Source organism: Apodemus sylvaticus, chromosome 19, assembly GCF_947179515.1.
Source record: "Apodemus sylvaticus chromosome 19, mApoSyl1.1, whole genome shotgun sequence".
NCBI lineage: Eukaryota > Metazoa > Chordata > Mammalia > Rodentia > Muridae > Apodemus > Apodemus sylvaticus.
In genome coordinates, this window is record NC_067490.1 from 24316841 (window position 1) to 24340596 (window position 23756).

The 23756-nt window shown below is 45.6% G+C and overlaps 1 protein-coding gene across 1 annotated transcript in view; it reads left to right on the forward strand.

Moving 5' to 3' along the window:
- Window positions 1-1403: 1403 nt before the first annotated feature.
- Window positions 1404-23756, forward strand: part of Mypn (myopalladin) — a 77572-nt gene continuing 55219 nt past the window's right edge. Inside the window, exon 1 of the mRNA XM_052164457.1 lies at window positions 1404-2302. Within this exon, the coding sequence (XP_052020417.1) occupies window positions 1404-2302 (899 nt within the window). The remainder of the gene's footprint in view (window positions 2303-23756) is intronic.

Sequence of the window (23756 nt, forward strand, 5' to 3'; positions counted from 1 at the left end):
TTTTAGGGGCAGAAGAGATGGCTCAGCCACTACGAGCAAACGCTGCCCTTTGCAGGGGATCCGATTCTGTTCTCAGCACACCTCTGGCCTCGCATCCTGCGCATGCGCCGCACACAGACATACTATGATTTTAAATTTTAAATCTTTAAAAAAATAGAAGCCCAGCAATTTAGACTCAACATGAAGGGCAGATGACCCCAGCTTTTGAGAGTAGAGTGAGTCCAGCAATAACAGTGAGTTTAAACAGCTTGTCTCCGAGCTGGGGTGGTGGCGGCGGCGCACGCCTGTAATCCCAGCACTCTGGGAGGCAGAGGCAGGTGGATTTCTGAGTTCGAGGACAGCCTGGTCTACAGAGTGAGCTCCAGAACAGCCAGGGCTATATAAAGAAACCCTGTCTCGAAAAAAACAAATCTAAAAAAAAAAAGGAAAAGAAAAAAAAAAAGAAAAAACAGCTTGTCTCCTACCAAACAATCTTTCATTACATTTCATAAATACCTTTCATTTTTTTTTCCTGAGCTCAGTCAAGGCAACATCTTCAGTAGCTAAGTGAGACTATGTTGCCAATTTCTTTTGTCTTTCTAGAATTCTATTATCATGGAGTTAACAAAGCTGACAGGAGGCAGAACAAGCCTGTTTCTCCCATGGAAGCACCTTGTAACAAAAAAACAGACTATTGTAACTGTTACCAAAATCAGGCTTAGCAGGACCAGTGAGATGGTTCAGTGGGTCCCTGGGGCCCAGGTCTGATCCTTCCACCTACATGGTGGACAAAAGAACCTTCATGGACCTCAAAAGTGCCTGCCCACACATACAATAAACACATACATAAATACACATCATTTTAAAAATTAGGCTTAGACAATTTCCCACATTTTAGGCAAATATTCTGCCACTGAGTTCCATTCCTGGCCCTGATACTGTATAAAATCACTAGAGTTACCCCATAACTTACACAATTGAATTGAATGTAAAGTTGGTTTTTTTTGTTTGTTATTTTTACTGCAATAGTAATCCCCAGGGTCAGGTTGTTTGTTTGTTTGTTTGTTTTGGATTTGTGAGACAGGATCTCTCTACTTAGCCCTGGTTATCCCAGAACTCACTATGTAGACCAGGCTGCCCCAGAACTCAGAGATTCATCTGGCCTCTGCCTCCCAAGTGCTGGGATTAAAGTCGTGGGCTACCGCACTCGGCTAAACTTTATCTTTAATTTCGGGGAAACTTTATTGAGTTAGGAGTCATCATTATGTCTTTCACTTTTGTGAAAATGTCAACATTAGGTGATGTGAGGTTTGGGGTTGGGTTTTTTTAGTGTAATTTAAGACTGTGTGCTGAAGTAAACGCAGGCTTCTTATTCCGTGGCAGTGATCCGAATCTTTCTGCTCTCCTCCTCACTCTGTTGCAGCATGCAAGACGACAGCTTAGAGGCATCCACATCCATCTCCCAGCTTCTGAGAGAAAGCTATCTGGCTGAAACCCGGCATCGAGGAGACAACGAGCGGAGTCGAGCAGAGCCCTCCTCCAACCCTTTCCATTTCAGCGGCCCTGGGGCTGCAGAAGGAGGAGGCCCGGAGGACCTTCCGGACCTTTCTGCCTTCCTGAGCCAAGAGGAGTTAGATGAAAGTGTCAATCTGGCGAGGCTGGCCATCAACCACGACCCCTTGGAGAGAGTGGATGAAGATCAAGCCAGGAAGCGTCTGTCTTCCGACCAGACAAAGCATGCGTCCAAGCCAAGCTTCGAACCCGCCTTCCGCCAGGACAGCTCCCGAGGTCCTGCCAGCTCTAAAGACAGCTCGCCGCCGGAGACCAAGAAGCCACAGTACAGTTCTGAAACCCAGTCCAAGAAGGTCTTCCTCAACAAGGCTGCCGATTTCATCGAAGAACTCTCCTCCCTTTTTAAGGCTCACAGTTCCAAGAGGATCAGACCTCGGGCCTGCAAAAACCACAAGAGCAAAACGGAATCCCAAAACAAAGTTCTGCAGGAAAACAGCCCGGCTTTCACAGATCTGACGGAAAGGCGCGAGAGAGCATCCGTCCCCATCCCCATCCCCACGGACAGCAGGGACAACGAGCTGAACCACGCGATCGAGCAGCGGGAGGCCAAGAGGCGGGAGGCCGAGCTGGCTTCCGGGGAGGCTGCGGCTGGAGACAGCACCCCAGGCTCTTCGCCTTCCTCCCTGTACTACGAAGAGCCTCTGGGGCAGCCTCCCCGCTTCACACAAAAGTTACGGAGCCGAGAAGTTCCGGAAGGCAGCCGAGTCCAGTTGGATTGCATAGTGGTAGGAATTCCACCGCCCCAAGTAAGGTAAAGACGGCCAGGGAGCAAGGCTATGGGTCTGCTGTGATCGTCACTCCAGAAAATAACATACTTCCTTTGAGAAAAGGAGCTGGGAGGAAAAGCGAGAACATAGCACGAGCTATATAGGCAACTCAGTTTGTTCTAGGGCTGAGCCTGCGTCACGGCGCTACCGGTAGATCAATTGCCCAACGTGCAGTGCATGGGGGCCTGACTTCACCTCCTAACCCCTGCACTGCAACAAATCTCTAGATTCCCTCTGTGCAAACCTGTATTCCAGCACTCTGGAGGGAGTGGCCGACGATCAGTAGTTCAAGGTCATCTTGGACTCCTTATAGAGTGCAAGGCAGCCTGGGCTACTTAAGACCCTGTCTCCATTTTCTTTTTCTTCTAAAAGCCCTATATTTTAAAGATTTTTTTATTTTTTTGATGCATGTGCTTATGTTTGTGGATGTTAGTGGAAGCTGGATTGGACTACATGAGACGTCTCAAATGATTAAAAACAAATGGGGGCGGGGCATAAGTTATAAGCTAGCAGCTGATAGATTTTAAGATAGAATAGCGTTGTGGATAAAGCCAATTTAAAAAAAATCATTCTATATATGTAAAACTCTATTCTCCCTAACTCCAAAATCTTTCTCTAATGTGTCTAGTGAGTAGAGGAGATGTTCATCATGTAATGTGTATATGTGTGTGCGTGTGCATGTGTGTGTGTGTGTGTGCATGTGCGTGTCCTGCTTTTACCTGGGTTCTGGGGTGCTCCAAATCCAGCTTCTTGTGCTTTTGAGTCAAGTGCTTTCCCCACTGCACACTCTCCCCAGCCCTAGAGACCCTCACCTGAGGCCCATGAGCTTCAGATTTCCTGACTTACGACGCTGTTCCTAACTTTAGATCCTAATTTCAGTCTATACTTTCAATTATTTCCTTCTATGTTTGTAGTCCCACAGAATCCGGAACCAATCCAGTGGTATTTGCTACCTCTCTTCTTAACATATGGTAACATGTGACTAGTATAGATAAAATACGTTGTGTTTATGGAGACTCACTGGCGTCCCGAGGCCTGTAAGAGTTACCATGCTTCTTCAATCACCTAATTACCGCTAGCCTATGACATCGTTACTATGTAAACTTTATTCTCTGTGAGTCAACAGTATTTCATCTTTTTCTTTCATAATATTCCTACTATGAAACAATCATAGTAATATGAATAATTGTATTTTATATATGCATATGAATTGAAGGTATTCTGGCCCAAAGGCATGTTCTTATATCAAGCGGCAGTAGTGCATACTTTTAATCCCAGCCCTCAGGAGGCAAGGGTACACAGAGACCTGTGAATTTGAGGCCAGCCTGGTCTATAGAGCTAGTTTCAGGACAGCCAAGGCTACACAATGAGAAACCCTGCCTTGAAACACCACCCCCCCACCTCCATGCCACCACCCCCACTTCTGCCTCACCACCCCCACCCCACAAAAATATTTTGCTTTCAAGATAAAGCATACCCGATATTATTTTCACAATGATACAGACAGGTCAGGTTGCCTAGGTGACCTTCACAGCAGGGTTTTCATGGTTCTGAGTCTTGAGTGTCAAGTTCCACTTTTGGCCCACACTAGTGAACGGGGGAAACTGCACATTCAGGGGCATTCTCGTGGCTAATTACCAGAGAAGTCCCTCGGGATGTGAGGAGCATGGAGACCCCCAGAAGCTGCAGAGCAAAGCTGACTTCCAGCGTCGACTGTCACGTCCAACTGATATTGTTCTCGTCATTTGGGAGAGTGGGGCAGGGGATACCCACCATGCTACAAACAAACAAACAAAACCAGGAAAGCAAGAGATTCTCCTTACATTTAAATCGTGACTTATGCAGTTGGCCAAAGACACAGCAAAGAGTAGTAACAGTGGTGTCCGACCTTCTCCTTTAAATATAACAGATGACGCCTCCTGGAACTACGGTCAGGAAAGCTTGCGAGCTGTCATTCCAACAGTGTGACACATGTCCCTCCGTGGCTTCAGGTCCGTCTAAGGAAGCTGGCGAGCCCTCAGCCTTACAGCACACACACCACCTTAGAGAGGTCTACCCAATTTACTCGTTTCTGGATAGACTGGTTTTGTTTTATTTAGTTTTGTTTTTTAAGTAAAAGACCAAATCAGTCATTCTTGACATTTCTCAATAGTGACAGTCTCAGCTATAAGAATCAGATCAGTATACCACCAAAAACAAAACAAGACAAAACCAAAAACCAATCATAATTATAAAGTACCCCTTCCCCAAATAGAAGCAATCCAATAGTCACCCAGAACTGATTAATCAGCCAGGCAAAAATGTACAAATCTATATATACATGGTCACACACAAAACATGGCCACACATTCACGTGCACACAGACATACACACATGCTGAAAGTCATGTATGTGGCTTCTATGCAGCAATGCTGATTTTACCCAGGAAGAATTTCTCAGCTGATAGAACTCATGTCTGTGTCAACAGTTGGTCTAAGGCCAGGAAGTTCATAGGAATCTTTTACATTCATATCTGAATGAACTGGTACTGAATTTCCTGACTACAATTGCATAAAAAAAAAACACAATAATTTTCCTGATCAGCTATCAGCTGTTGCTGTTTTTCTAAACACATGGTTTATATAAGTCTACTCAGAAAGCAGTTTTTGTTTAGTGTTTATTCTGCTCAGCACTACAGTCAATACAACTATACAAATAATATAAATGCATATCAATGCCTTCCAGGAAGGAGAGAAAGAAGTCACCCTAATCCCTCCCCCTTTCTCTCGCTCCTTTTTCAAGACAAGGTTTCTCCTCATAGATGAGGCTAACCTCAAACTCATAGAGATCTGCCTACCTCTGCCTCTGCATGCTTGGCTTCTTAATTTCTATAGCAATAGACTATATGCTCTCAGACTGAGAGGTAGGAAGGTAGAGGAAGGCTATGGAGCTATTGGGGCTTTGAAGACTAAACTGGAGCTAGTTAGAAATGAACTCATTTGTTATTCAACAAGCACACATCGAGTCACTAGCGTTGTTCAAAGCTGGAGTTCAAAGCAGCAAGCTGTTGGAGGTTAGTGACCTTGTTTTAAAACCACATCTAAACCATTCCGAGAGGGCAGCTCATAATCTAGTACAGGAAGCAGACGTGTAATCAGAAGGCTACAGCATTGTGTAATAAGGGGTGTCCAAGGAGAAGGACTGGGGATGCCTGAGTTTGGCCACCAGCTATACATAAAACCCGACATGGTGACACACGCCTATAATCAGGACTTGAAAGGTAGAGGCAGGAGGGTCAGAAGTTCAGAGTCACCCTTAGTTACAATAGCAAGGTTGAGGCTAGATTAGGTTCCATGAGACCCTCTGGACCAGGGAGTCTCAAGTTGTAGTCTACTGGAGAATAGGGCAGAAGGCGGAGGGCGGAGGGCGGAGGGCATTATAATATTTTTGGTGTGATGGAGAGGAAACTGTTCTAACCAGAAAGGACAGTAGAGCCAGATGGTTTTGAAGAGCTTGGGAAGCAAATACCAGAACAAACCGGAAACTGTCTAAGGTCACATGAGCAAGGTGAAGAGGACCATTTCGGGAGGATGATTCCAGAAGGATGGGTTAAATTAGACGAGGGTGATGTGCCGCAGCTTCTGGGGACGCTATCGAGGGTATCCTGGGCACCAGATACTCCAGCGGGGTGGGACGCTTGCCATGGGAAGGAGGAGAGGGAACGATGCCAGGTATTTGGATGAAGCTGAACTTGGTGACTGAATGGACAGGACGAATGTGACAAGGGTGGGCATCCTGTCGTGCTGCGGAGGTACTGAGTGGATCACTGGGGCTTGCCGGCTCTGGGACAGTGAAAGGCCCTGATGGCTGTGAGGATGCTTTTATGCTCCAGGAAATGGCCCTGTGGACGTAAAGTCAGCACCAACTGGGCTCAGAGAGATGGGAGCAGAGGACATGATTTTGGGAGGGGGTGTGTGGTGGAGAGGGTGGTCTGGAAGGAGTTTGATGGGGGAATAGAGGGCTTAGTGTGATCAAAACATGTTGTATACATGTATGAAATTCTCAAAGAATGAATTGGGGGAGAAAAAGAGATAGACGGTAACTGAGGAATGACATCTGATATGAACCTCTGGCAGGTACAAACATGTATGTGCATATTTGCACACACACAGAGGCACACAGGCACATACGCGCGCGCACACACACACACACACACCACTAACACACATGCACACACACATATATGCACACACATACTCAAACATGTGCACACATGCTTGCACACACACTAACACACTCTCATGTACCCACACGCATACACACACTTGAATACACACACATGTGTGAGCACAGGCACACACAGGCACACACACACCACTGACACAAACATGCACACACACACATATACGCACACACATATATATGCACACACATACTCAAACACGTGCACACATGATTGCACACACACTAACACATTCTCTCATGCACCCACACACATGTGCATACACATGAATACACACATATGTGAACACAGACACACACACACACACAGTTCCACAAGTTTGAAGCTGTGCACCTGGTTGGGGGCGAAGGGTGGAAAAGGTTTCACGAGCCAGGGCTGGGTAAATGGAAGAAACAGGTTTGTGGAAGATGCTGATGAACTACGAGTCTGAGGGTTTAAAAAGAGCACAATTATCAGTCAGAAAAGCAGACAGAGCCAGGAGGGGTTCTGCACTCCAGAGGTGGAGTTATAAGGATCAGGAATTCAAAATTATTCCTAGCTCCACAGGAGTTGAAGCCAGCCCGAGACCCTGTCTCAAAGGAATTAGGACATCCAAAAAGTTAGCCTGAACACTGAGAAGAGTCTGTCTCAGCGTGCCTGTGCCTTTTATCAGGCTGAGTAGATCTAAAAGGACTGAGGGAGTGATCGTGTTTCCCTACTGTTTACAAAGGGACTGGTCACGCCGGTGACATTGAGCAGTGACTCCTGCCTCAGTCCAGTGCTACAATGGAAAATATTTTCTAACTTTCTTTCAACAGTAACTAACTCCCCCCGGGGTGGGGGGAATCCCCAAAATATCACACACACATATACACACACTTAAGATAAAATTAATATGGTTAGACTTAAGGAGCTGAAGCCTGCTTGCTGCAGACCAAAGCCCCTGCGACATCTCCTTGGAGGCCCCAGCGACACAGATTTTTGATCCCTCGGATTTTCCTAACAGTGCATCAGAGTTGGGCTGGAGGTGGGTCTCAGCTGGTACAGTGCTTACCCACCCTGTGCGAGGCTGCAAGTTCAATCTGTAGCTATTCGTAGATCAGGCATCACAGCGTGTGCATCTGTGATCCTAGAACTCAGGAGGTGGAGGCTAGAAGGACCAGATAAGTTCATCATCCTGGTTAAAATAATGAGTTCCGGGGCAACCTGAGATTTGTCTCAAAAAAAAAAATTAATAATGATAGTAAAACAATGAGTCATTTTGGCTTGTTACATAGGAACATCAGGGTCAAGAAGAAAACAAAGTTGTCTACTACTTTAGTAAGAAATATTAGTGTGTTGGGCAGCCGTCTCAGGGCTCCTGTGTGTAATTGATACTTTGCCTATGTTTATGTGACTTCAGTTTAGCTGGAAACACACTTGTGTGTATGCTCTTGGATTCCAAGTTAATTCTGTGGCGATCTCTCAGTAGGCGTGAGGTCCTACCTCGCTGAAATCAGCATTTCCGAAAGCCGAGTAAGCTTGGGTATTTTGAGTCTTGGAAAATGGCATCTACTGCTGCAGTAGTCCCAGATAAAAGGGGTCCGCAGGAATCCAGAGCAAATGGCCCTGATCCCTTTCTGTGTCCTGACTCCAAATTCTTGGACCAGGAATTTACAGCTGGGTCACTCTCTGTTTGCTTGTTTACTTCTAAGGCAACTCAAGTCTGCTTTTATAGACACACACACAGCTATCAGAGCTTGCTGTGGTCCTTAGGTTTCCTTATTGCTACTTCTGGGCCATTGCCTGAAAGTAGCGTGCCAAAGAAGTGAGAAGTTTTAAAACAAAAGAAAGGATCTTGTGTGCTCACAGTGGCTTGCGGGTGTAGCCCGGCATTTGGGAGGTAGAGGCAGAAGGGTCAGAGGTATCAGGTCTTCCTTGGCTACTTAGCAAGCTGGAGGCCAGTCTGGGCTACATGAGAATCTGTCTGAAAATAAAATAAAGATATATTGAGCTGGCGGTGGTAGCGCATACCTTTAATCCCAGCATTCAGGAGGCAGAGGCAGGCCATTTCTGAGTTCTAGGCCATTCTGGTCTACACAGCGAGTTCCAGGACAGTCAGTTCAACACAGAAAAATCCTGTCTGGGGGTGGGGGAGTGGGGAGGCAAAAAGAAAGAAAGAATATCTTAAATAATGCAGAGGTAATTCATATTCTGTTATTTCAGGGCTTTTTCTTGTACCTTGCTTCTGACCTTCCTAATGCTGTGGCTTCCCTCCTTCCCTCTCTCTCCCACCCCCCAGTGTTTCTCTGTATAGCCCTGGCTGTCCTGGAACTCACTCTGTAGACCAGGTTGGCCTTGAAATGCTGTGGCTTTTTAATACAGTTTCTCATGTCATCGTAAGCCCCCAACCATAAGTTTGTTTGGTTGGTTGGTTGGTTTTTTTGGATTTGGTTTTTTTCAAGACAGGGTTTCTCTGTATAACCCTGGCTGTCCTGGAACTCACTCTGTAGACCAGGCTGACCTTGAACTCAGAAATCCACCTGCCTCTGCCTCCCAGAGTGCTGGGATAACAGGTGTTGCGCCACCACCGCCGGCTTTTCTTTTTCTTTCTTTTTTTAAAAAAGATTTATTTATTTATTTATTTATTTATTTTAATGAGTACACTATAGATACCTTCCGACACACCAGAAGAGGGCATCAGATCTCATTACAGATGGTTGTGGGCCACCATGCAGTTGCTGGGAACTGAACTCATGACCTCTGGAAGAGCAGCCTGTGCTTTTAAGCGCATTGTTCTAACAAGCTGCCGGTTACTTGCTGATAGTTGGCGGTGCTTAGCAATGGGTATGTCTCTATTTTGGTTTTTTTGGTTTTTTTTTGGATTTGGTTTTTTCAGAGACAGGGTTTCTCTGTGTAGCCCTGGCTGTCCTGGAACTCACTTTGTAGACCAGGCTGGCCTCGAACTCAGAAATTCGCCTGCCTCTGCCTCCCAGAGTGCTGGCATTACAAGTGTGCGCCACCACCTCCCGGCTGGTATGTCTCTATTTTGTTGATAATTTAAAAGTTAAAAAAAAGAAAAAGGTAAGGGCCAGCAAGATGGCTCGGCAGGTGGAGATGCTTGCCACCAAGGCTGCCAACCTGAACTTGATCTGCAGAGCCCACGCGGTGGAGAGAGGAGAGGGAGAGAGCCGACTACAGCAGGTTGTCCTCTAGCCACAACATGCACACACACACACACACACACACACTCATACACAATGTTTAAGCGTTAAATTTTTTTTTAAAGTTAAGTGTATTAGTCAGTCTGTCATGTAAAAATGTGAAATGAGTGGAATTAGCATGTCTATATTCTTTTGCTACATGACTTGGCTTCCTTAAGGCGAGTCCCTGTGGAGCTGTTTTCATGCTGTGCGCTGTATCACACACGGCTACACTGTTGCATTTCCTGTGTACCTCCTATTTGCTTTAGTGTTTGTCCCCACATTTATAAAGGTCATACTTCCAATACATCCCGGTGAATGTGTTTTCACTTGTTTCTTTAACGTGGGTAGGGATGGGATCGGAGGCAGCGCCTGTCTAACATCAGCCTCATAAGAGTCTTGAATTGTCTTCCCCATTTCTTCTGACTTATGTTCTCACCAAGATATCGTAAGGGTTCTGGTTACTCTGTGTCGTGGCCAATGTCAACAACACTAATTTAACCAATGAAGCTCCGGAGCATATTATTTAGTTGTTTGTATAAAAGAAAAACCATTTATTTGTTTGTTTGTTTGTTTATTTATTTAGTGTATATGCATGCCATGGTATGAATATGGATCTTGGAGGACAGCTTTCAGGAGTCAGTTCTCTCTCTCCTTCCTCCATAGGGTTGCCCGGGATAGAACTAGGGCCGTCAGGCTGAGCAGCAAGCCCTTTTACCCCAGAGCCATCTTGCTGGCCCTGGACGGTCTCATTTTTCTATTGCATTGCTTGTTCTTTTCTTCTTGTAAGACTTTTAAAATAGTCTGGACATTAGCTGAGCTTGGTGGAGCAGGCCTGTAATACCGGCTACCCAAGAGGGTGAAGCAGAAGGCTCGTAAGTTCAACACCTGCCTGAGCTCCAGAGTTAGTTCAAGGTCAGCCTGGAGCCGGGCTTTGGTGGCGCACGCCTGTAATGCCAGCACTTGGGAGGCAGAGGCAGGCGGATTTCTGAGTTCGAGGCTAGCCTGGTCTACAGAGTGAGTTCCAGGATAGCCAGGGTTACACAGAGAAACCCTGTCTCGAAGAAAGAAAAAAAAAAGATTTAAAATCATTTCTGTTGCTCTCACCAAATCTTCGGCTACCTTTTTTCACAGGCATTTCATTTCTCATGCAATTATAAATGGCATCTTTGAAAAAATGACGTGGCGTGTGCAGCATATGTAGAGACAGAGTTGACTTTCACAGCCTTGCTGAATTCACAAAGCTTTCGCATTTGGGAAACTTTTCCCATCCAATATGGGCTGACTGAATGGAAGTTTGACCTCTGGAGTTTGTTCTCCCGTCCTTCCTGTCTCGCCTTGTCTTGTGCATTCCTTCCTTGCAGTTGGTCACAGGTGATGGTCCTTTGTGCCCTGGTCTTATTTCTGACCTTAGCAAGATCGATTTCCAATCGCTACTCTTCAACCTTACATGGGATTCTGTTACAAGTCCTCTCTAGAAGTTTCATAGTTTAAAAATCCAGTCAGGTGTTATGACACATGCCTGTAATCCCAGTACTTTAGAGGTAAAGGTAGGAGTTTCAGACCAGCATGGGGACTAGGAGAGCTTATATTTAAAAAGGAGAAAAAAATTGATTTGGGTGCATACATAAGAGAGATATGTATAGTGTGTGTGTCTCTGTGTGTGTGTATGTCAGTGTGTGAGCGTGAGTGTACATATAAGTGTGTGAAAGTGTGTGTGTGTGTATGAGTGTGCATATAAGTGTGTGAGTGTGTGTGTGTGTATATGAGTGTGTGAATGTGTGTGTGTGAGAGAGTGTCTCTGTGTGTATGTGAGTGTGTGTGTGTATATGAGTGTGTGTGTGTATGAGTGTGTGTGAGTGTATATGAGTGTGTGTGAGTGTGTGTATATGAGTGTGTGTGAGTGTATATGAGTGTGTGTGAGTGTATATGAGTGTGTGTGTGTGAGTGTGTGTGTGCAGGGACAGTCATCATGAATGCTCATATAGGCTATAGATTTGTTTCCTCAGCTGCTCCCCATGTTATTCTTTGAAACAAGATCTCTGGACGGAGCTGGGACTCACTGTCTTGCCTAGGTTGACTGTCCAGAGAGACTCTGACACTCTGCCTGCCAACTGCCAGCCCCCAACAGTGCTGGGGTTGCAGGTGTGCTCCACTGACCCTGGCTTGTAGTCCTCCCTCACATGTATGTGTGTATGCATGGAGGTCAGAATTTCAGGAGTGGGGTCTCTCGGCCCACCACGTCATTGCGCTGTCTCTGGATTCTTTGGTACTGGGGATCCAACCCAGAACCTCACGCATGTTAGGCAAGACTTTAACCAATCAAGCTACATCACTAGCCTCAAACTGAGACTTTCAGATTTCCTAAAAGGTAGAGATCCCATATGGAAGACAGATACCAGTTTTGTGAGTCTCGATGCATCTCTAAACTAGAGGCGTCCTCTTTAAGATAAATAATCCAACCTCCTGAATATACAGTCATGAATACAGAATATACAATAAAGACCTTGGAAGGGTCCTGGAAAAATCTGAAGATTCACTGACATCTTAAATAACATGAACCTTGATTGACAAGGAAAACCTAAATCCAAATCATATCCCAGAGAAAATGGGATAGGTACTAGGAATTCTTCAGGGCATGCTCCAGACTCAGAGGGGAAAAACCCAATGACTAGGAGAGGACCCTGGCTGTCAGCGTGATTAACCTAGGGATGACATTCAAAGCAGCTGTGTGGGTCAGGGCTTCCCACTTTCTTTGCTTGGGCTGAGCACCAAGCACAGTCCTGAATACAGGAGCCAACACAGCAAGTGTGCTCTGGAGGAGCCCCGGGCTGTGGCCTGGGCAGTGGCCCAGATAACTAACAATAGCCAGGAGGGTTGAGGCACTTCTGGTACACAGTGTTCGCCTAGCTGAAAATCCTCTGCCACCTCACCCCAGCAATCACCAGAAACTATTGTCTCTGGTAATCAGAGCTGATTGTCCTGAATGGACAAGGCTTTCAAACAGCTCAGGAAAATCAACACCGACCCAGCTCCCCCAGGAGCAGACAATAGAGTTCATTCTAGAAGATGTCACTTAGCAGGGTCCGGGAATGGCTCGTTTGGTAAAACGCTTGTTGCAGGAGCTCTGTGGGCTTGAGTTTGGCTCCTCTGCCTGCGCATGACAGCCTAGGCATGCTTTGGTGGCGTGACTAGGGTGGAGCTCTGGTGCATGCTATCCAGTCAGACCACTTAAATCAAGTCTGCAAGCTTCAGGCCAATGGAAAACCCTACAAACAAACAAACAAACAAATAGGTAGGAGGTAGAATGTGACTGAGGAAGACACCAATATGAACCTCTGGTCTTCATCCGTGCAAGCCCATAAGCACACACACATCCTTACACCAACCTAGCAGATAAATGAAGGAATAAACTCTACTTTTAAACAGGTAACACAGATTTCAACCCATCAAATTGATGAGAGCAAACCCTGAAAATCTGTCTGTCTGCTCCTTCAATAACAATTAAAGGTCCTTGCTTTGTATCAGGAAATATTTTAGGGACACAGGAGTCCTTTAAGGAAAATGAAGTTCTGCCGGGAAGTGGCACACGGGCCGTGGTGGCGCACACCTGTAATTCCAGCACTCTGAGAGGCAGAGGCAGGCAGATTTCTGAGTTCGAGGCCAGCCTGGTCTACAGAGTGAGTTCCAGGACAGCCTGGGCTACACAGAGAAACCCTGTCTCAAAAACAAACAAACAGCCGGGCGGTGGTGGCGCACGCCTGTAATTCCAGCACTCTGGGAGGCAGAGGCAGACGGATTTCTGAGTTCGAGGCCAGCCTGGTCTACAGAGTGAGTTCCAGGACAACCAGGGCTATACAAAGAAACCTTGTCTCGAAAAAATCCAAATCCAAAAACAAACAAACAAACAAACAACAACAAAAAAAGGAAAATGAAGTTCCCTAAAAATACTACATTCTGGGAGGGGGGACAGATAATAAAGGCTAACCTTGATAAATAAGCAGACTGTGTAGTGATTTAGACATAAAGGCAATGGCTTGAAGAAAAGAAAGAGTTTCTAGGTAGAAGCTGTTAAGGTTTTGGGCAAGAGAGCCTTGACCAAAGTAATCTCTTTAAAACATGTTATTTTAGGGGATGAAATTCAGCTGGTAAAGTGTTTGCCTTAGAGGCACAAAGCCCTGGTTTGATCCCCAGTAGTAGATGAATTCAGGAGGCAGAGGCAGGAAGGTCAGGAGTTCAAGGGTATCCTCAGCTCTGGAGAATTTGCAGCCAGCCTGGGATCTATAAAACCCCAATCCCAGCACCTGAAAGGAGACCTGGAATGGAGAATTCTGAATCCCAGGTCAACCCAGGTTTAGGAATTGCTTTCTTCTTGTTGCCCAGAAAAGTTCCCTTTGTTCTACATAAATTTAGCTAAGTGGTAAGGGGCGGGGTTAGTGTCTTCATCTGTGACAGCTGCCCGTTTGTGCTTCTTTTAAGTTACCAACTAGCTCCCACCTGAAAGAACTCATACACATTTTTTTCTCTCCTTTTTCTTCTTGGTTTTGAGATAAGGTTTTGGTTTTGTGAGACAGGACAGCCCTGGCTATCCTGGAACTCACTCTGTAGACCAGGCTGGCCTCGAACTTAGAGATCTGCCTGCCTCTGTTTCTGTAGTGCTAGGATCAAAGGTGTGTGTGTGCGCGCCACCACTGCCCAGCACACATAAACATTTTTAAAAGAATATAAATTGTTTGAAAACACAGCATAGCTTCAAGTCCCTGACAGCTCTCGTGGTCTTCCTAACCAATTAGGGGAAAAGACGTTAAACACATAAACCTGCAAATCAATTCATCGTCTGTAGGTTCTAGAAAGGAAAGGGAACAGGGCTACCAGAATAACAGAAATGTGTGAAGGACTTTGGAAGGACTGGGGTAAGGTTAAGGGAGGACTCCGAGCAAGCCCTCTCTTAACGAGCACTATTACTGGTGAGTCAGAACAGCATACTCAAATTATACTTAGAACTTGTCAGTGTGCTGAGATGACAAGTCACAATATTTATCCAAGTCAGGTTTTAGGTGCACTAGTAACTAACAGTAGAATATAATGACAGGCAGCCAAAAAATTTTTTTTAGAAAACATATTTCTTGAATGTCGTCTGAGGCTTGGTAGCTGACCAAATCTGCAGGCTTGACCGGTGACTCCAGCACAGGCACGGAGAAGGTAGGTTTGGCTCCGCCGGCTTCCCCGACCCGGCGGTGACTCATTTCTCCTGAGCCATGAATCACACGGGGCATCTCCTGCCCTGCTGTGACTGTCTAGGGACAGGCATTCTGAAAACGTGGAGTAGGCGAGGCCACCATCTCTCTCTGAGAGCTCTCCTTAACATGGCGGCTCCCTCCGACCCTCAGAAGGCTTCCGGGTGCCTTTCAGAAGGCACTCTGGTTTCTGACTGGATCTCAGTGCGGTAGCCAGAGATAAAAGGGCGGTTCCTCAGCCCTAGCCGTAGCCACTCTGGTGGACTGAGTAAGCATTTTTCAATGCTTCTGACTAAGGGCTCAAGCATGTGAACCTACACACATACTCACCCCACCCCACCCCACCCCACCCCCACCTCCACCTCCACCTCACCCTACCCCCAACCCCACCTCACCCCGCCCCACCCCACCTCACCCCACTCCACCCCACCCCACCTCACTCTTCCCCCACCCCACTTCAACCCCACCCCACCCCACCCCCACCCCATCCCCACTCCACCCCACCCACTTAGCTCCCTCTGGGCATCCAATTTACCACAATTGATTCCTCTTTCTTCCTTCCTTTCTTCCTTCCTTCCTTCCTTCCTTCCTTCCTTCCTTTCTTCCTTCCTTCCTTCCTTCCTTCCTTCCTTCCTTCCTTTCTTTCTTTCTTTCTTTCTTTTTTGATTTTTTCGAGACAGGGTTTCCCTGTATAGCCCTGGCTGTCCTGGAACTCACTCTGTAGACCAGGCTGGCCTCGAACTCAGAAATCCGCCTGCCTCTGCTTCCCAAGTGCTGGGATTAAAGGCCTGGTTGGCATTTATTTGTTTAAAAACAACTACTTATATTTGTTTTAGAAAAAAACAACTACAACACCTTGATGCATTGCTTTAAAATTCAAATGCAGACACTAGAGAGATAGCTCAGTGGTTTAGAGCACCACACACTCTTCTACAAGACCTGGGCTAAATCCTAATGCCCACCAAGCAGCTAACCACTCTCTGTAATACTAGTCCCAGGGGATGCAGCACCCTCCGTGAGCACCAGGCACACACAGGGAACACAGACTTCGGTGCAACCCAAACACCAACCAATGCACATAAAATCTAAATTCGAAATTGAAATACTGGTCAGGGCATGGTAGCACACACCTTGACCCCAGCACTCAGTGACAGAGACAGGTGGTTTCCTGAGAGTTGGGGGCAGGCCTGATTCTTATAAAGTGAATTCCATGTTAGCCAGGACACTATCTCAAAAAAAAAAAAAAAAAAAAAAAGCAAATATTATAGACTACTTTCAATTCTCCTTACAGTTTCCTGTTTATTTCCCTACTGGTCTCTTACTGTACACAGTGCTCAAGTTTTTTGTTCTTAGTTCCCCTTTACAATCTTAAAGATCACTGAAGCCCAAAAGAAGGCTTTCTGTTATTTCCTTCCTTCCTTTCTCTTCTTCCTCCCCATCTCCTCCCTCCATCCCTCCCTTTTCCCTCCCGTCCTGTACAGAATCAAGTTTACTGTCTCCAGCCTGTAATAATAATTAATAATAATAACAGGTCATTCTAAATAATTTGATGAGGAATATTTTCCGAATCAAAACACTTAGCCAGTGAGTATGATGACAATCACTCAAGTCAAATAGCTTTGACCATAGCAGGAAATCTGTATCCAAATCATTGTGTCTACAATTCATTCCTTGGCACAGCAGAGCTGTCACTCTTAGCTTAGCTACTATGGAGGTAAAATCCTTTGGTGATGGGAGGGACATTGAACCCGGTTGTCTAGAAATTGTTATTTTGGGTTTGTAGCACAGTAAGAGCCAAGATTTTTAAGCTCTACTAAAAACAACAAACAAACAAACAAACAAACGTTATCTTTTTATGTTTATTTAATAACATGTCCATCATTTTTATGATTGGTAGAAAAATATATATTGTGTTAAGTATAATAATTGAAAAATAAAAAATAAAAACTTAGCCAGAAGAGTGGCATTACTTCAGTAAGTGTCTGTATGGAATGTATGTGTGATATATGTTGTATGTACATGTGTGAATTTGCTTCTGCGCTCAGTGTATTGTAATGTGCTGTTGGGGCTGAAATCACCCTGTACTGAAATGTCAGGACTGGTAGGGCATTGGAAACATTAGCGTCTCTCAGCCTTTCAGCTCATAGCTTCCTAAAGGTGAGCAGGCAGGGGAAACCTGAACCCTACCAAAGAACTTTTGTCCTGCCACGTGTTAAAACCCAGAAGGTCATTTTGAACTCCATAGGGACAATATCTTCCATTTGTCATTTGGGAAATGAAGAATGTAGATCTTCCAAAACTTGGCATTAAAAAAGAATCCTTTTTTTTGGGGGGGGGGGTTGGATTTGTTTTGTTTTTTCAAGACAGGGTTTCTCTGTGTAGCCCTGGCTGTCCTGGAACTCACTCTATAGACCAGGCTGGCCTCGAACTCAGAAATCCACCTGCCTCTGCCTCCCAGAGTGCTGGGATTACAGGCGTGCGCCACCACTGCACAGCTAAAAGAATCATTTGTTAAATCATTGATTTCACTTTTAAAAAAATAATGAAGACTTTTAAGATGGTGGGAAACCTAAACTCACTGTGGGAGAGACAGAAGTTCTCTGGTTTCTCCTGGAAAAGACAATTTGTAATCCATCAGCAGCAGATAATGTCAATTGTTTTTGCTTGAGATGACAAGTGTGCTTCCTTAGGTTTGTGACCCAGGTCTGAGTGTTCATAAGGTTTCAAGGGAAATTTCCAGGTAAACCATCACATCGTGCATTAGACAGTTTAACCTTCAGTTGGAACATAGCACAAGGACTCTCCGTCATGCAATCCAATCCCTTATTCCACATCCCAGAATATTAAAAGACTTAGACCCAAGGTTAAGATTCAATAAAATGCTACTGGATGTACACCCCTTTTATCTCCAGCACCTGGGAGGAAGAAGGTAACCTGGGCTTCATAGTGAGTTCCAGGCTAGCCCAGACTACAGAGTGAGACCCTGACTCCAAAGGGGGTGGGGAGCGGGGGATTGATAAAAACTAATGACTTTTGCTGCTTTATCAAAATCTGTTCTTTATCGGGGTGCTGGGCCCGCTCCCAGAGTCTGCTCTGTGACATGCTTCGGTTAACTCGGCTGAAGCACCCGGGGCTCTCTCTACTTACTGTGGCTTTTGCGGCATCAGGGTAAATGTGACTACAAAGGGCAAATAATCTCGCTTTTGTTCTCACGGGAAGTGAGAGACGTGAGTTCAGCGAGATGCCTCTGAAGAGTTCCTGCACAAACGCTGGCGTAAGCTATTCTCTGTTGATCTCCATCTGTTGGCCGGAACAAGCGTCCGTACGTACCTTAAGCCGGCACCCCTACTTTTTCCCTTTATGATGCCTCAAATATATTGTTATATCAAAAAATATTTAGTGGTTAGTTGCTTGTTACTGTGAAAGTGTCCCTCACCCCCCAGCCTTATCGGGTAAGGTTCGTCTTGTTTACGTAGCACCCCACTGTTATCAGAGGATCAACTCCAGAAGTCTCCTGTGGATACCAACATCTATAATGCTCGAATCTCCTATATAAAACCATGCATTTTACTTGTTATTTGCATATAATTGATACATATTGTCCTGCATATTCTCTTTCGGGTCTTGGGTTTGGGTCTTGGGTTTGGGTCTAAGCCCAAGACCTCTTGTGTGGGAAGCCGTTACCTGGTCACTTAGCTGTGACCCCAGATTGTCCGTTTACATCGGGTCTAGTCAACGTGAGAGAGGTTAGGGAGAGTCTTTAGGGTTGGAGAGGAAAGAGAGGCTAACAGACATGTGACCTGTGACATGAGAGCAGGTGTAGGAAGGACCTATGGCAGACATGAGGGACTCGGTAGAGAAAAAACACGTCAGAACAAAGTGCATTGTCCCGTGTGTGCGAAGAAGCCAAGTCACACAGTAACTCTGGTCGCTAACTTAAAAGCTCATTTTAAAGGGTCGGCACTGCGGCGCATACCTTTAATCCTAACCCTGGGGAATCTGAGTCAGACGGATCTCTGTGAATCTGAAGCCAGCCTTGTCTACACTGTGAATTCCAGGCTAGGCAGGAATACACAGTGAGACCCCGTGTCCAACAAAGAAATAAACGGCTGAGCTAGAATTCATGCTGTCGACCAGGCAGGCCTCGAACTCAGAGACCTGCCTACCTGTGCTCCCAAGCACTGGGAGTAAAGGCATGCACCACCAACACTGACTATTATCGTAAGTAAGCAATGGCTTCTTTGTCCGTATTTATTTGAACATGAAACAAATTTGACTGACTCGATTCTACCGTCAGTTTGTGAAACTTCAGACCAGCCTGGTCTGCGAGGTTAAGCCCTTGGGGTTTCCCCAGAGAAACCCCTCCTGAAGCGCTTCTTTCCCTCTGGCTCCCCTCTGGGACCTCTGCTCGCTCACCCTGCAGGGCAGTCCTCCTGGGACAATGGTGACAGCTCAGCCCAGGGGCAGTGACCTGGAGTGGAGGCTCATTTCCCAAACTAGTAACCTTTCCCCGATTTACATTCCATGTCCTCTCTCCCTGCTGTCAGCAATCTCCTGTCTCCATGACCCAGTTTTCTGGGATCTGGCTGCCGATAATACATCGTTCACCCCGCAGCCCCAAGGAAATACTGGGTTTACATCTCTCCTCTGTCCATCTTCCCACGGCACCTGAAAGCTAGCATCTGTTCTTTTTTTTTTTTTTTTTTTTTTTGAGTTCTTTTCGTTTTTTGTGGCTCTGTGCCTTTAAAAAGTTCTTTTATTCTGTCATCTCAGCATTCAGGATGTGGGGTCAGAAGGACTAGGAATTGAAGGTCGTTCTTGTCCACTTACCAAGTTTTCAAACTTGAGTTGGCTTCAAGAGACTCTGTTCCAAGACTTCAGTGCAGGGACAAGAAAAGAAAAGAAAGGAAAAGAAAAGGAAAGGAAAGGAAAGGAAAGGAAAGGAAAGGAAAGGAAAGGAAGAGCTGGGTGTGGTGGCGCACTCCTGTAATCCCAGCACTTGGGAGGCAGAGAAAGGAGGATTTCTGAGTTCAAGGCCAGCCTAGTCTACAGAGTGAGTTCCAGGACAGCCAGGGCTACACAGAGAAACCCTGTTTCGAAAAAACCAAAAAGAAAGAAAGAAGGAAAGAAAGAAAGAAACAAACAAAGAAAGAAAGAAAGAAAGAAAGAAAGAAAGAGGAAGGAAGAAGAAAAGAAGGAAGGAAAAAAGAAAGAAAGAAAGGAAGGAAGGAAGGAAGGAAGGAAGGAAAGGAAGGAAGAAAATCCTTTTAGTCTCATTTCTAGGTATTTCAAATGGGAAGTAATGACAATAAGTAAGCTTAATCCCCGGGGTTTGATCAAAAGCCCGCATTTCAGGTTCATTCACAGACAGTCCTCACAGTCTAGGTCAGCTGTGTGCCCTGGGAAGGATGTGAACCTGTCTTGGCAGGCTTGGGTTCTGTGTCTGCTGCTCAGAGATGGGCCGTGAATCTGGTAAGGCAAACAAACACCCATGAAGGATCAACCATGAACGTTTCCTGCCCTTTTGTTTGCTCATTTGACAAGTTCATCAACCCTTTCCTTCTGAGTACAGGCACCTAGCCCGGTAGGTGTGAGTGATAGGATTGTCGTGGTAATTACGACAGATGAGGCCTGCTGTGGCATTAGGATGTAGGGAAGAGGGGCAGACAGTGACCAGGTAAGTTTATATGATTTCAAATAGTAAGGGGTGCTGAGAGGATGACGGATGAACGTACCGTGGTTTAGATATAAATGTCCCTACGGGTTTATGTATTAAATGGTCGTCTCACTCCTGAAGCTGTGTTGGAAGATTAGAAACTTTAGGAAGTAGGCCCAGTTAGAGGAAGTAGATCATTGGGAGTGACTTAGGACGTGGCCTCTGGTGCCGGCTTTCTGTCCACCGTAAAGTGAAAGGCCACTGCTGACTCCTGTTCCTGCTGCCGTGATGTTCTGCCAGATTACATGGGGTCAGGTAACCCTTGGAACTGAGCCAAGGCAAATCCTTCTGCCTTTGTGTTGGTATTCAAGGTCACTGCTTGGTCATTGCTACCAGAAGATAACTAATGCCTGGGTTAGCGTGATAGAATGAGTAGAAAGGCCATCCAGGGGAAACAGTGGGGAAGTTTCTCCCAGAAAGTGACATTTGAGCAGAGGTCTCATTTAACGAGACTTGTGTAAAAATTAGTTATCATTCTAGCTAGCATGTATAAAAGGCACAAGAATCTGGTATTGTATTTACAAGCTGTAAGCCTAGATTGGGCAGGTTGGGAGCTATGTTGACTTACCTTCCAGCCGTGGGTCCCTTGCTGTTTGAGTCTTGCCTGAGTCATTCCCAGGGTCCGTGTCTCCTGGTCATGTGCTCATGATCCATCCGGTCTCATGGTGACCTTATCCCCACCCCCTGACTCCTTCCTTTTTCCTCTTCTGGTCTCTCCTGAGACCCCCTCACTCCATTCTCAAGTCCCGCCTTTCTCTCTCTCCTACCCAGTTGCAGGTTCTAGCATTTTGTTAACCAATTAACTTTAAACTGGGGAGCAAGGTTCACAGAACCAAGGCTTATATGAGAATTCTCTCCTCTGGGGGCAACTGGATCTCGGGGTACAGAATATAACATTTATATACACAGCACCAACAGACATGTCTTTGTGACAATCTGGGGCAGACGGTTTTAGGGATCTCAAAAACCTCACGGTGGAGCCAGGTGTGGGAGTACATACATGTGGGAGTACATACATGTGGGAGTACATACATGTAATCCCAGCACTCAGAAGGTGGAGGCAGGGCAAAAATCCAAGGTCGGCCTGGGCAACAGAACAAGTTTCAAGCCAAACTGGAATTCCTAGTAAGATCCTATGTCAAGCGCCTGGAAGAAGATGACTCAGAGGGTAAAGGCACCTGTCACCGGGTCTAATGGCCTGAGTTCAATTCCTGAGGCCTGCATGGTGGAAGGAGAGAACTGACTCCCTAAGTGGTCCTCTGACCCCCACAAGTATACCATGGATGCTCCCCTGTGAGAAAGCTTTTTACAAATACAATAAGACCCCCATCAATGAAAACACCAAATGCATAAATATCTGTGGGCAGAGAGGGGCTCAATGTACTCACAGGATAGAAAGGTCAGGGAGGCTGAAACAGAAGGGGAGGGAGGGGGAGGAGAGGAGAGGAGAGATTCAGTCAGGACTGAGAAAGCAGATTTGGAGGTGAAGGTGTGCTTGACACTGAGGGGTGACATAAGATGCCAAAGCAGAAAGGAGAAAGAGCTGTGCTAGGCTCTGGAGATACCCCAGCAGTGCAGAAGGTACTGTCCCTGCTAAGATAAAAGGCCTACAGAGCAGCGAATTAGCAAGACAAACAGAACTTCAAAATGGAGACTCAGTGAAAGGTCATAGACAATCAGAACTTTTTTTTGTTGTTGTTGTTGTTGTTGTTTTTGTTTTTAGTTCTTTGGATTTGGTTTTTTTTGAAACAGGGTTTCTCTGTGTAGCCCTGGCTGTCCTGGAACTCACTCTGTAAACCAGGCTGGCCTTCAGAAATCCACCTGCCTCTGCCTTCCAAGAGTGCTGGGATTACAGGCGTGCACCACCACCGCCCGGCTCAGAACTTATTTTTTTTTTAAGGTGGAGTTAGAAAACATACTAATCATTGTTGGTAAGTGTAGCCTTGTGTGTGAGGTGAGGTCTAAGCCACAAGTCCATGGATGAATTATGTTTATAGTGGTGGAAAGCAGAGGAAGGGAGGAAGAACCTGGACAGAGGGGTGACCGCGATATATTTATGCAAGAGAAGAGAGCAGCTTGCTTGTAGAAAGTAGGTGAACAGATGTGATTCCTAGAGTGTGCTTAGAATCCTGCTTGATCGAGTCGCAGTGGGAGGAAGCTAAGCCACTCAGGTGAGTATATCTTAGGGACCCATCTCCATTGGTACTTGGTGCTCCTTCCCATCCTCAATTGGGAGCCGCCATGTTCCATTCTATGATGGCTGCACCTTAGCTTGGAGAGCAGTGACCTAAAGGTGAACAGTTAGCTTGTTTCTCATCGCTTGTTCTTCTCAGCGTTAGCTTGTTTCTAATCCCTTGCTCTTCTAAGAGTAACCTGTATATTTCTCAGTTTGTACATTTGCAAGTCTCTCTGTACACAGATTTCAATGAGACTGTTGGCTCCAAGAATAAAGTGTATCTGTAATTTTAATATCACTGCCACAGTCCTTTCCTAAGAACAATACCATTTCTTGTTTATATTTCAAGAAAAGGTTTCCTTGTATAGCCCTGGCTGTCCAGGAACTCACTCTGTAGACCAGGCTGGCCTCAAACTCAGAAATCCTCCTGCTTCTGCCTCCTGAGTGCTGGGATTAATGGTGTGCACTACCTGGCCCAGCTGGAGTCATATATTATTTTTTCTTATCACTAATATATATGAAAGTGATCAATAGATTTTTCTTTCAAAACTGTTATGTGACAAATTGTATTTCAATGCTTATTTTTCTTACCAGGCACCTTCCACATTTTATTCTTTCTTTTTTAAAGATACACTTTAAAAAAAAATATGTGTATGTCTGTGCACAAGAATGCAGGTCTCATGAGGTTGGATCCCGAGGAGATGGAGTAGTTACAAGCTGTTAGGAAACACCTTATAAGCATGCTGGGACTGAATTGCAATCTTCTGTAAAAGCAATAAGCACCTTTAACCACTGAGCCATCTCTCCAGCTCCTAAATATTTCACATATAATTTTGTATAAACTTTTGGCCACAAAAATACCCCATATGCTATAAAAGGTTCTAACTAAATATATAGAATTAAAATGCAAGTCCAGCCATGCATAC